Source organism: Petaurus breviceps, unplaced genomic scaffold (assembly GCF_028583685.1).
Source record: "Petaurus breviceps papuanus isolate PSGF00001 unplaced genomic scaffold, PetGlider_PUasm1.0 90804, whole genome shotgun sequence".
Classification (NCBI taxonomy): domain Eukaryota; kingdom Metazoa; phylum Chordata; class Mammalia; order Diprotodontia; family Petauridae; genus Petaurus; species Petaurus breviceps.
This window is the reverse complement of record NW_027187348.1, coordinates 2,713,730-2,728,105: the sequence shown is the minus strand read 5'-3', so window position 1 is coordinate 2,728,105 and position 14,376 is coordinate 2,713,730. Positions and strand designations below refer to the sequence as shown.

Sequence of the window (14,376 nt, the reverse complement as noted above, 5' to 3'; positions counted from 1 at the left end):
TAATAACAGTAGGTAACATTTACATAGACTTACTCTCATTCTGTCTTCATATATATCTATATCTATATCTATATAAAATGTCAGGGACTGTGCTAAGTGCTTTATAATTATTATCTCACTTGACCCTCACAACAACTCTGGGAGGTAGGCACTATAATTTTCTCTACTTTATAGATAAGGAAACTGAGGCAAACAGAGGTTAAGTGACTTGCTCAGGGTCATATAGCTAGTAAGTGTCTGAGGCTGGCTTTGAACTCAGGTTTTCCTGGCTCCAGGCCTGGTGCTTCTACCCACTGAGCTACTAGCTGCACAATGTCATGAACATCATAAGTGCCTTTATAAATGTTGGACTGAATGGAATATTCCTTCTTCTAGACCTTATTATTGAGCTGCCCAGTGCACTGAATGACCTAGGTTAAAGCATCTCTTATTCACGTGACAGGATTAGGTCCATGGATCCCACACAGCTGTAATTGTCTGGATGTGGGATCCTTCCAGGTTGCCCTCACCTCTTCTGCATACCATTGGTTTTCCAGCTTTGGGCCAACACCACGCTGCTCACCACTGGCTTTCCCCGAAGGGTCACATAGTCGTCGGTCAGGTCCCCATTGAAGTTGCCGCAAAGACCACATACTTTGTTCTGCAGCCTTTCACTGATGCTGATCTTGATGACATTGAAACCATTATAATAAATCTGGATGTCTGGGCTAGTGTCAATCACCAGAAAGCCCTCACTGCTGTAAATTTTGGTTGCCAATCCTGTTATAAATGGCACATTCACCTGGGTCCCATTCACCTAATTGGGGAGGAAAAAAAAAAACAAGAAAAAAACTCACCAAGAATTGGGGGTGGGGGTGGGGAAGGGGATCACCCTTTTGGTTCCTATTGTTTCTGGTTACCTAATAGTGGTAGGAAATGTGTTGGTAAATCATAGTGGAGACAGAGAGAGAAAAGTGCGTGGAAAAACACAATGAACTGGATTTTGTGTTAGTTTCACCAGCAAAAGCCAATTACTAAAAAATGGAATCCCAGCTCTACATTAAGAGAGAGCCAAACACAACTAAAATGAAACCGGGTATCATTGCTATGTTTATTGTTTTCTTGTGTATAATGTTCAAACTGAAATTCCCCCCAGAGATCAGAGAGCCACACAGTATTTCCTACATTCGTCATTCTCTTTCTTATAATATTCTCTTTCCTTAGCCCTTGGGAAATAGCATAACAAGGTTTTACTGTACTTACAAAATAAATTGTTTTCCTGGATTGTTAGTAACACTTTAGAGCCTTAACAGCAAAAGCATTTAAAAAAAAAACCTATTTTTCCCCCATTTTTGGTTGGCTTGGGGTGTTTCATTCAACACAGGGTGTGATTTAAACACCATTGTCAGTTTTGTTCTCTTAGATAATCAGTTTTCTTCTCTAGCTCTTGTACACTGGACCAATGTGTTTATGTTGACATTGATCTGAGAATAGAGAGAAGGGGGACTATCAGAGGGCTCTGTAAGTTGCAATAAAATTAAAAACGAATGCTGAAATTCTGACTGTTCCTATAAGGCTTTTGCAAAACACTGACAGTGTAAAAAGCCTCCTGTTTGATTGTGAGCTATTTGATGATTCTTAAAATCAAGATACATTCAACGCCTGACTATCTGTGCCAATAGAGGAAAGCAGCCATGCATAATAACCTATAATTCCCAAATCATTTATGTTTGGCTTTGAAATGTAGACCCGGGAACACACAAACACACTCTAATCTTCTCTTTGCTCAGCTTTCTCCCTCCACCAGCTCAGCTTGACTATCAAGATTTGACTGAGGGAAGCTCCGGGTTTCTGGGGATAATTCAACAAAATGGATCATCCAATTGAAGCTAATTGAGAATTAGACCTGGTGGGAGTCCAAAGTTCTAAAGCAGTTTATTTTAGAGGATCGAAATTTGTTTACATGCCTAAAGACCTAACTAAGGCCTCAACAAATTCAAGCAGTAGGTCTAAGAAATCTATACTGGTTTGTTTCTTGTTTCCGTGCATTTGATTTGACTTTTATGGAGAACCTTGGTAGTGGATCAGTATATATATTTATATACATATATACATATCCATATGTGTGTGTTTGCCTTGGTTTTTGTTTTTGTAGCTAGATATATGCTTTTTCTGAATGGATCCTCTTGCTTAGGGGAACAATTGGGGTCTACATAAGAAAAAGCAAGGGAAGGCAATAAGACACATGGGCCAGACCAATGCTAATTTTGAAGACTCATAAAAATGTTCACAGGCTAGAAGATTTTGTGAAATAAATCTATCATACCAATTGATTTATCTATTCTTCTTTAAACTAGAACTTTCTATTAGCCAGTACTTGGGACATATATGGTACAATGATAACTGATTGTTATAAGGATTACCTGGAAGTATGATAAGTTCCTTAAGAGCCTTCCTACACATCAGAGATAAACTCAGCTATGTCCATTGTAATTTAAGACAGAGTCACAAAGAGGACTGGTAAGGTTAGGAAAAGGCCAGATTGTGAAGGGCTTTAAATGCCAAACAAATTTTACATTTGATCCTAGAGATAAAAGTGAGCCACTAGAGTTTATTGAGTAGTGGAGTGACATGGTCAGGTTTGCATTTTAGGAAAATCATTCTGGTAGCTGAGTAGAAGATGGAATAGAGTGGGTCAGTGAGACTTGAGGTAGGGAAATCAACCAGAAGTAATGTGATAAAGGCTTGTACCAGGATAGTGGTTGCTTGAGTGGAAAGGAAATGTGTATGAGAGATGCTGTGAAGATAAAAAAAATAATATCACTACAACAGATTGGGTAAAAGTGGAGGGAAGACTGACAATGAGACTGTGAGCCTGTGTGGGTGGGAGAGTGACCATGCCTTTGACAGTAACAGAGAATCTTGGGAGAGGGATAGTTTAGAGGGACAGATCATGAGTGCTGTTTTGTACATGCTGATACCTATGGGACATCCAGTTCAAAATTTATAAAAAGCAGTTAGTAATTTGAGACTGGTGCTCAGGAGGAATGGTCTTGTGCTCAGGGTTTGGTTTCAGCCATGACTTTGGTGCAGGTACGTATGTGTGACCATAAGTAAATCTTCTTAGTGATCTAGCCACTCTCTTAGACTTAAAATCATGATGAGTTGCTAATGTAACTTGTACAAGCTTCCTTGTAACTGCAATTCTCTACATCAATGAAATCAAGATTTGACACCCACCCCTCTATGTAGCAATGCCCTTTTAATTTAAATATCTTATTAATGCAAATACTCCATTCCTTAGTCATGCCAGATAAAGTATACTGTAAAAAAAAAAAAGTCTTTTTAGGAGATACAATTGTTGGGAAAGCGGATCTTACACATGAAAGCTCTAGCAGTCAGTAGGGTACCTTGACAGTATTCCGGTCATTGATAAGGATCTGTTCTTCATTAATGTAGAAGTAGACAGGAGAAATGATGGTGAGGTTGGGGGAGGACCATTTGTCGAAGTTGATGATGAGCTGAAATGAGATATCAGGTAATTTCTGGCAGATGGTTGAGAGGACAAAGGCACAGTTGGCAGGGAAGCGGAGGAAGGCGCCATCGAAGGTGCGAAAGACACCACCGCCTGCAGCGATGCAATAGGAGGTCTTCGTGCTAAAGCATCCCCGGACTCCATTCCGAAGGGCACATTCTTCATCCGACTTGCATTGTCGAGGGTCACATTGGATGAGATTGCGCCGAAAACAGCGGCACCGGCGGGTACAGTCGCTATTCCAGAACAGCTGCTTGGGCTGGAAAGATAGAGAAGATAAGGAGAAACTGGGGCTTCAGCTGGCTGGCATTGGGAACACCAAAATCCTGTGTCTCTGGTCATTTTGCCAGTCTGAGCCAGCCTATTTTAACAAAGCTGGGACTTGGCACGTAGGGGAAAAGAAGGGGGGGCTGTGGTGAGGAAAGAAAGGTTGACTTCTTGGGAGTCATATATTAGTTAAGCATGCCTTTTTTTTCAGTCAAGAATTCATATCTTCTTTGTAGCCCTGTTCATCAGTTGATCAATAACCATTTTTTAAAAAGTGCTTACCATGTGCCTGGCACCATGCCAAGCATGGGAAATACCTAGCAATAATAACATTAATAATAAAAAAACACGAAGTCCTTGCCTCCAAACAGTTCACCTTCTTGTGGGGGAGACAACATGTAAACAATAATGCACATACAAGATATATACAGTATAAGTGGGAAGTGATCTCAGGGGGAAGACATTGGCAGTAAGGGGAAGGCTGTTGGAGGTGGGAAGAGATTGGGAAAGTCCTTTTGCAGAAGGTGGGATTTGAGCTGAAACTGAGAGAATTCAGGGAAGCCAGGAAGTCGAGTTGGTGAGAGGGAGCATTCCAAGCATGGGGGACAGCCAACAAAAAGGCAGAGAGTTGGGAGATGGAATGTGTCCAGCATGACAACCAACCTGAATCTGAAATTGTCACAAGAGCCGACTGACTGAACAGGACAAACATTTGTATTGAGACCTTTTGCAAAGAACAGCTTCTGATAACATCTGGTCTTTCCCCCAGGACTAAACCTAAATTGGTCCCAGACAGATGGGTGTCTGTTCTACTCTTAAAGATGCCAAGGAAAGCAATGCCATTATTTTGACTCCCAAGAAAACAGGAAGTTCTTTCTTGGGTCCAACCAAAATGCCTCCACCTTCAAAGAAGAGCAATTCATCCTCTTTTCTCCTCTAGGGATTTAGAGAGGACTTCTGGCTTCATTCATCTGAAGAATAACCTTTCACCTCCTTTAAGGAGAGTAACTCAAAGCAATCTACCCATCTTCTCCAAAATCATCTTACAAACCCCCATATGAAAATTTAAATGGATAATTCAATAATGAACCAATACATTCGCTTTTATATAGATCTAGGAGTTCATGAGGGCTGCTGAAAAGTCGTTATCTCTGCCTAGCCTAGAATAGGTAAGTAGAAAATCTCATCTCATATGATGCTCTGCAACTCAGCAGAAGCTCAATAAATATTAAATCAAATTGACCCCAAAGCAGTTCCACCAAGGAGAGATGCCTGAAGGCTAAGATGACATCCCTCTTTGGCCTTTTCACACTTCTCTGCTTAAACCAGTGTCCTTTTCAAAGTCCTGGATACTAGGCGACTGATACTCCTTAAATACAAAGATAGACAGATGACTAAAAAGATCTTTTAGGGGATTTGTTCACAACTCAAGACACTCCATGTTGATCTTTTATCCACCAAGAGGGAGTTGTTCCCGTAACCACTTCTCCTCTCTCTTCAGTGCTATAAAATATTCTGGGTGCTGGCAACCTCACAAATCGACTTCATTTCTCTTATCAGATTTATGGAATAATTGAGTGGATGGTCTGGCTTCTTTCTGATAAGAAGTTAGACATTACATTGGTGGAAGGAGAAAAATTACCTCACTTGGGTGGATAGGATCAAGGGTAAATAACTCATCCTGCAGGAGAGCTTGATCATAAAACTAGCCTCACAGTAAAGTGACTGGCCCTGATATAGCTCTCTTTGCCCTAATTAGACATGACAAGGACAGCCAGGAGATTACACTAAGAGCTAATGGCCGGAAATGTTTTTCGCCTGCATGTGGATGTGAGTGCATGTATGTGCCTGTATGTACATGTGTAGTTTACAAGCAATTTCCCGTGTGTATTTGGATTATAAAAGTAGATGTGGATTATTTCGGTTATTAAAGTTTCTAAGAATTGGCCACTCTCCAGAGTCAGCAGCTCTGGAAAATCATCGTCTTTCTCTGGTGGTGATTGATAAAACAATGATGACATTAATATTAATATTAATGTATCATCATGGAGGCATCCGAGATACGGCAGAAAAGCACAGAATTTGGAGCTCTAAGACTTGGGTTTGAAATACTCAGTGACCTTGGGAAAGTCATTTACATTTTGTGAAGCTTAGTTTACTCATCTGCAAAATCAGAGTAATACCTACCTCATTGGGTTGTAATGAGCATGAGATGAAATAAGAACATATATTAATATTGGCTATTATATTAATGCTTCTTACAGATTATCTAATACTTAATGTTTCTATCATATATAATATTATATGTATAATAATTATATAATGCTTCTACTGCTACCAAGAGGCACTTTACCCATCCCCCCTTTATGCTGGTGCCTTGCCTCCGAAATTACCTTCCACTTACACTACATATACAAATCTTGTATGTGCATAGTTGTTTGCATGTCATTAGAATGTCAGAGAGCATGCTTTGCCTTTCTTGGTGGCTCCAGCATTTAATGCAATGCCTGGCACATAGTAAAACTTAAGAAATGTTTGCTTACTAATTGACATTCATCTGGATTATCTAATTATATTTTTAGGATCTCACAGGGAAAATAAAGAATATCCCTGTGACAGAGAAAGAGGCAAATGTTGTTATTCCCATTTTATGGCTAGATGAATTGAAGTATGGGGTAGTGAGGTGATATAGTAGATAGAGTGCTGGGCCTAGAATCAGGAAGACCTGAGTTCAAATCCAGCCTCAGTCACTTACTAGCTGTGTGACCCTGGGTAAGTGACTTAACCCTGTTTACCTTAGTTTCCCCATCTGTAAAGAAAATGAGCTTGAAAAGGAAATGGCAAACCACTATAGTATCTTTGCCAAGAAACAAACAGGGTCATGAAGAGTTGGATAGGAATGAACAACAGCAATAAAATTGAAGAACAGAGAGGATAAGTGATCTCATGTAGCAAAGCATCGGGGTGGATTCTAGAAGTCTATAGTCTCCATTCCTAGCCCAGTGATCTATTCATCAAGGTTGTTTGAAAATTACACATGGCATTAATCCCCTGCCCCCATTCTGGCATTGCACGCATCAGCTCTTTCAGGAGATAGATACAAATCTCCCTCTTCTAAGAAGCCTCCTTGGATCAGTCCTACCCACCTTAATCCCTGCAGTGTATCATTCTGCATTTGGTAAAAGGCTGCTTGGTAACTATTCTATCACTTTAATTATATTTTTTCTCTCTCCCATAAATGGGCTTATAAGTGCTGGGGGGGGGGAAAGAAACCATGCTTTAAAATTATCCCTTTCCTCAGTACATACTGATAAATGTTTAATAACTGGCTCTCTTAAAAAATGTTCCCACGATGCATTTTTTAAAAAAAGTTTAATCTACATTATTAATATTTCCCCTTCACTTTATTTAGTCAAGATATTCAAGAAAACAATAACTCAAGCCTTGGCTGATAGTGTTTTCTTCTGATTTCTGGGTTGTAAATAATCACACTGAGAACTGAACAATCTTTCTAGAGCTGGTTGGAATTGGCTCTTGTACATTGTTGTTATTCCTTCGTCTAAGTTGTTCTTAGTACAATCTCTAATACTTATTGACGATTTACAACTATTGGAAGCTTGGAGGGGTGTGTGTGTGTGTGTGTGTGTGTGTGTGTGTGTGTGTGTGCGTGTGTGTGTGATTGTTGTTGGTGTTGGTCACTCTTGATTCTTGAAGAGGACCAACCGAAACATTTCTTCATGGTACCCAAAAGTCCAGGGTTCTCCAGACAGGAAAAATGAAACCCAAAGAACACAAGGCAGGAGAACTCCTAGTCTCTGTTTATTCTCACATGAACTCTCTACTGATTTAAGGGAAGGACAACCCTCCTCCCCATCCCTCCATGCAACCTCAGGGCTCTATATTTTCAGGTTAGAAATATACACAGATAAAAGAGCTGTAAATGACAGATTCATGGCCACCATATTTTCAATCTACACCCATGTCAGGAGCTTTTAAATGAAGATTCATGGTTAAGAGGAAGTCAGGATTCATAGAGAAGCTAGGCAGGCAGAGACTGTGATTGTGGAGGAGAATGGGGTAGCAGGGTCACCTGGAGCCCATAGGAAAATGGAAACCAAAATACTTCTAAATTTGGTCCTCAAGATGTCACTGACCCTTTCTGTTTCAAAACCCCCTCCAGGCAAAACTAATATGGGACAAGATATTAGCAAATATTGACCATCCTCTTTGCAGATGGAATGAAATGTGAATCAGGAAAGAGGGAAACAAAGGGCCCAGCTTCCTTACCTCATAGTATTTGCCATCTGAGTAACAGCCACAGCTGTGAGGCAGGATGCAGCTCTTTCCATTTAGGACGTAACCAGCGTCGCATTGACAGCCCTCCACGCAGTAATGATTACAGTCACTTTTCAGGCGGATAGCAGCACATCGGGGCTGACAGACACTCACACAACTCTCGTAATGGCTGTTTGGAGGGCAGGTGACAGCTGAAAGAATTTTTAAGAAAAGTGGTCTTGCTCAAGGGAAGGTGGGCCAGGAAAGAAAGCCATGTCATTGATCAGTGGTTTGGGGATTATCTGAGGGAGACATACAGACATATTGTCTCTGCCAAGGGGAGGGCTTCATGGACCTATGAGGATTTAAATCAAAGCATAGAGAAGGAAAAGTAGGTTGGTGATAGATTTTCATTCATGTAATTCTCTTCTCTACCTGGCTTTCAAGGTGCTCTGCCATTGCCCTCATCCAGACCATCCCACATTATATCCCATTACTCACCGACAATCACACTCTACTCGATTCAGGAAGGTCTCTCACTTCCACATCTTCACTCAGGCTTTTCTCCTTGTTAGAGCCCTATTCAAATGCTTCCCAGTTTTAAGGCATGTCTCAATCCCCCACTCCCCCAGAAAGCCTTCCATGATTACTCCAGACCTCTCTCTGTCCTTTGAAATTCTAAAGCACCCCAGTCTGTTACCAGATGAGATAATGTATGTAAAGTGCTTCGCAAATTTTGATAAATCTCCATATAAATATTGGTTAGTATTATTGCCACATAATTTAGTGCTCAATCATAAACTGACTTGTGGTATTCAATATTGTTTCATATTTATCTTGTCCCTTCAATTATACTGTAAGCTTCTCAAGGGCAGGAAGTCCATCTTATTCTCCTGTATTTCCTCTGGTGCCTAGCACAATTCCGAGCACAAGACTCATCTTCAATGAGTACTTATTGATTGGTTTCAGAGAGTAAAATTTAAATTTAAATTTTTCAACACAATTTCTAGGTAATATGTAATTGGTAATCCTTCCTTCTCCCTATCCTCATCCTTCCTAACCTAAAGATAGACAGACTAAGAAAAGGACTCATTCCTACTTTGTACTGCTTTATACTGCAGACCCCCAAACTTCCTTTGCTGCCATGAATGAATGCTTGTCTTACCCCCTGCCCAAAGGCCCATCTAGCATTTATTTAGGTGTTATTTCCCTGCTGGAGCTTTTTGTTTTTTTTGTTTTTGTTTTTGTTTTTCTTTCTGGAGTGGAGAAGGTAGGGCAATTGGGATTAAGTGACTTGCCCAAGGTCACTCCGCTAGTTTTTTTGTGTTACATGTCTTAGGTCAAATTTGAACTCAGGTCCTCCTAACTCCAGGGTGGGTGCTCTATACACTGCACCACCTAGCTGCCCCTGGAGCTTTTTTCCTCTATCCAAATGCTTCCCAGTTTTAAGGTGTATCTCAAGTCCTGTCTCCTCTGGGAAGTTGCCTTTGACTACTGTAGATCTTTCTGTGTACTTTGAATAGCTAAATGACCCTAATATACGACCAAATAAGATATGCCAGGGGTGTGCCGGAGCCAGCTTATACAGAGAGCTGATTATTTTCTGTTCGAGCACTTATGGAAATCAGCAAATCCTACAATCAGGAATGATTTAGCATTTTATTTATTGTCTAGACTTAAGAAAGTGACAGAGAAAATGTAAATAATGCTGATTAGCTTAAAAGTATATTGGGTGCACATTTTTTTTTGAGATTCAATTATTAAATATTTACCAGTACACTCCTGGCTATATCCCATTCAATTCTAAGCTTTTCTTTTTCTTTCTTTTTTGTTTTTTTGCTTTTTGGAGGGCAATTGGGGTCAAGTGACTTGCCCAAGGTCACACGGCTAGTAAGTATGGTAAGCATCTGAGGCCAGATTTGAACTCAGGTCCTCCTGACTCCAGGGCCAGTGCTCTATTCACTGCTCCACCTAGCCACCACCTAGATTCTAAGCTTTTTGAGAACAGGGACTTTTGTATTAGGATGGTTGTTGTTCACTTGTGTCTGACTCTTCAGTTTTCTTGGCAAAATATCAGAGGATGGTTGTTGTTCACTTGTGTCTGACTCTTCAGTTTTCTTGGCAAAAATATCAGAGTGATTTGTCATTTCTTTCTCCAGTGGATTAAGGCAAACAGAATTTAAGTGACTTGTCCAGGGTCACTCAGCTAGTGAGTATCTGGAAGTCACATTTGAACTCAGGTCTTCCTGTTTTTAAGCCCAGTACTCTATCCATTGAGCCACCTAGCAACCTAGCTGTGCTTAGCACAGTCCCTAGCACATAGTAGGCATTTAATTACTGCTTGTTGATGGATTTATTGCCCTAAACTGATGGGTAAGGGATTGGCAAAAAAGGAATGTAAGTAGAATCCACAGCCTGGGAACAATAATTAATCATGACTGTCATTTCTGGAAAGGACATGTTAAATAATACCCCTATAGCTCTATTTACCACCCCTATAACTCCCAAGACCAAACTCCCTGGGTCACCACTCATTTGTAGTCTTCCACTATTAGAATGTAAGCCCCCTGAGGGCAGGCACTGTCTTGCTTTTTGTATTTGGATCCTCAAACTTAGCATAGTGCCTGACACATTGTAAGTGCTTAAATAAATACCTTTCATGCATTCATTCAGGCTTAGAGTTTTGAAGTGGCAAATTTTTCCCCAGAAAGAAAAAGGGCTAAAGAGAATTTCCCAAAAGACTTGACCTTGGAACATATCCTTCTATGGGCACTTAGTTGGGATGAGGGGTACAAATAAAAATTCCCTATTGTCTGCCTATCTTACCATAAGTCTCTGGCTAAATTTTAGACTAAATTAAGTCCCCTTCCCGTCCTCAATGATCACCACCCATTTAGGGGCCTGAAAGAATGGGCCCATGTGACAACCTTAAAGGTGGCCAGTGATTCAGAGAATTCCTCCTCTTTAGCTTGGCAGACGCTGCTTACTTTCCCCTGAACTGAAGAGGTTTTTAGAGAGGAGAAAGGTAATTGGATAATAAATTGTTTTCTTATTGACAAGAAGAGCTGAAATAATTGGAAAACACTAGCATCTCTCCCTTGCTACCAATAAGGCTCAAGTGTAATGGAAGATTCTTACTTCACCTCTCTTTCTCGGTATTCCAGCATTTGTCAGGAAGGGATTGTTGAACACTTCTTAGCAGAAGGAGACTCAGGAAATAGTTCTCTTCTTGTTTTTTTGAACTCATGGCTATGTCATGCAATCGTACTGTCTTCTTTAGTCAGATCTAGTGAAGGAGTAACAAGGGAATACTCTCTCAGTTTTCTCTTGCTCCTGAAGTAAGTGTTGGGACAGGGCTGGCTCTGACCACACCCTCACAATTTCCTTCGGGCCACTTCTTTCTTTTCTGGCATTCTTCCCTGTCCTCTCAGATTCTTTTATGCATCCCACCTTTAAATGACAGCTTTGAGTCAGTCATCAGTCCTGATGGATCATTCAGGATTTACTCAACTCAATAATCTTGACACTGAGTTCAAATCTTCCATGACACGCTCTAAGTTGAACATTAAAACTTGGTTTTGTCAGAGCCTCAACTAGATGAAGAAAGACCTTCTTATGTGAGAGAAGATCAGCTGTACGCAAGTCAGATCTATAGAAATAAGGGCCCTTTTTGTTCCCATTTTTGAACTGAAAAGTTTTCAGATTCTCAAGTAGGGTCTAAGCTCCTTTAAGACAGAGACCACACTCTATTAATTTTCTCTATCCTCCCCTTCCCTATTCCCCAAGAGCCCTTATTCCCTAGCACAATAATGGTTCATAATAAATATTTATTGATTAATTGGTGTAATTAGAGTCCAAAATGTTAAATGCCCTGTTAGCATTTTAACTCTCTTCTTAAAGCAAGATCAACCTTGTATAGTGGAAAGAAGAGTGAACTAGAAAATAGAATACCTGGGGCGGCTAGGTGGCACAATGAATAGAACACCAGCCCTGGAGTCAGGAGAACCTGAGTTCAAATCAGGCCTCAGACACTTAATACTTACTAGCTGTGTGACCTTGGGTATGTCACTTAACCTCAATTGCCTTGCATTCCCCCCTCCAAAAAAAATTTAATAAAATTGGTAAAAAAAAAAATGAAAAAGAAAATAGAACCTGGGTTCTGGGGCCAACTCTTCTACTAACTAGTTTTGTGACCTTGGACAACTTGGTTAACCTCTCTTGGCCCCAGCTTTGTCAACTGCAAAATGGAAACAATACTTGCCCCACTTGTCTGTAAGGGTAGTTGGGAGGATCAAGTAAAATTAGGTAGGAGAAAGTTATACAAATTATCAGTATTACAAGAGTGCAGTGGTTCCTAACTTCAGATCTATACCCAAACTGAGTCTACTAAAGGTGTCCAGAAGGGTAGGGCAGAATCCTCTGGAGTCCTCAAGGGATAGCCCCAGAGTTATATTATCATTCTAGCCAAAGCAAAGTGACCTTGTATTTGTGTCTTTGAGATATACTGCTTTTTGCCCTTCCCCAATACATGTTGCCTGAGTTTTATAAAGTTTGCATCTGACAAGAACCTGGAAGGAACAATAAACATCGTGGATGATAGAACTAAGACTCATATACCTTGATAACTCCCCAATAGGAAAGGGCCAATGGCTGGGTCTACAAGAGCTTGAAAGATCTGGGGAGTTAAGCAATCATCTAGTGGCTTCAATTTCCTTACTTAATGATGAGGAAAGGGGCTCAGAAGAGTGGAAGGACTTTTGGTCCAAGGTCACATCACTAGTAGGTGGGTTCAAGGAGGGAACAGAGCACATCAGGCCAGAATCTTTCATGGGTCATATAAAGGACAGGAAAGAGCCTCTGCCTCACACTTCCTCCATTCCCCTCTTTTTTTCAAACATTTGGGGAGTAGCCAAAGCTAGAACAGACACTGCTGGCTGAAGGGACTCTGCATAGTCAATGTGTTATAGAGTAAGTCAGTAGAGACCTGGATTCAAATCCTATCACTGACACTAAACTAACCGCATCACCTTGGGCAAATTCTTTCATCATCCTGAACTTCAGTTTCCTTTACTGTCCCTTCAAGCTCTAGGGCTCATGAAAACCTATGGCCATTAGCCATGTGATAGAGAAGGGAAGAAGGGACAGGGAACAGTGGCAAGGGAACCAAAGAGCTCTGAAAGTGGAGGGGCTTAGGATTGGTGTTGTAGATTGGGAAGAAATAAGTATGGCGTCTAGGACATAGACTTACACCAGGGAGTTCTAGCTCATGGACAGAGTTCTACCCCCGCCCCCCATTCATTTATTGTACAAAGGTGCAAACAGAGCAGGGGAACCTCACTCCTGGGGCTGAGGGGCCCTCAAAGGGGAAATCAGCTAGGGCAAATCCCTTAAGTTTTCTGAGCCTCTGTTTTCTCATCTATAAAATGAGGGGTTGAACTAGATAGCTATGTTCCCCGGTCCACTTTGCCAACCTCATTGGTTTGTAGATGTGCTGGATATTTCTATAAATAGTGACCATTTACTTGCCCCCTTGGTCTTAGTATTTCTATCACTGATGCCATCATTCATCTCATCTCCCATATTTGAAATCTTTGATTGAGAGGTATGGGAAAGGGGAGAGTCAGGTATTAAATTGTATTGATCACACCTCCATAATCTCTACCATCTGTTTCCTCCCAAGGCAGCCACCACCTTGTCAATGCCCAAGGACAGACACCATCTAGTTCAAACTCTCATTTAATAAATGAGGAAATGGAGTCTCAGAAAAGTAAACGAACTTGTCCCAGCTGATTTCTCCTTTGCTCCCTACTGGGACTTCTTTGGCCTTCCAAGACATCCTTCATACCATTGATAGAAACACCTTCATTATGCATAGGCCCAGCTATGCTACATCTCTTCCCCCAGAGCTTCAGTTGTTCTCTAAAGCTGATTAAATAAAATCCAAATACCTTTACCTGGTATTCAAGCTCTTCCACAACCTGGTAGCCCTTTGCCTTTTAAAATCTTAGCAGTTAAGTTGGACTACACGGTCACTGTAATAAACCCAGTACTTTCCTACCTCCATGCCCTTACTATTTAGAATGCATACATAGTCTTCTTATCCCCGCTTCACAGCTCTTTAAAGCCATCTCAAAGGGCACCTCATTCATAAAGCCTTCCTCCTCAATTCTCCCAGTTGGAAACAACTTTCTCTTTTGGACCTTACAGAGCATGTGTTTAGCATTTCTCTGTGAGCACTTCTCATGTAATGTGATGTATTACATTTTTCTTTATTATATATATATATATATATATATATATATATATATATATATATATAT

The 14,376-nt window shown here is 40.7% G+C and overlaps 1 protein-coding gene across 1 annotated transcript in view; it reads right to left on the bottom strand.

Annotated features, from left to right (window-relative positions):
* The window catches only part of TECTA (tectorin alpha), an 84,044-nt gene that overhangs the window by 17,568 nt on the left and 52,100 nt on the right, over window positions 1-14,376 (bottom strand). Inside the window, exons 12-14 of the mRNA XM_069070065.1 lie at window positions 8,069-8,268; window positions 3,390-3,773; window positions 509-796 (exon numbers count right to left, since the gene is read on the bottom strand). Coding sequence (XP_068926166.1) covers window positions 509-796; window positions 3,390-3,773; window positions 8,069-8,268 — 872 coding nt within the window. The remainder of the gene's footprint in view (window positions 1-508; window positions 797-3,389; window positions 3,774-8,068; window positions 8,269-14,376) is intronic.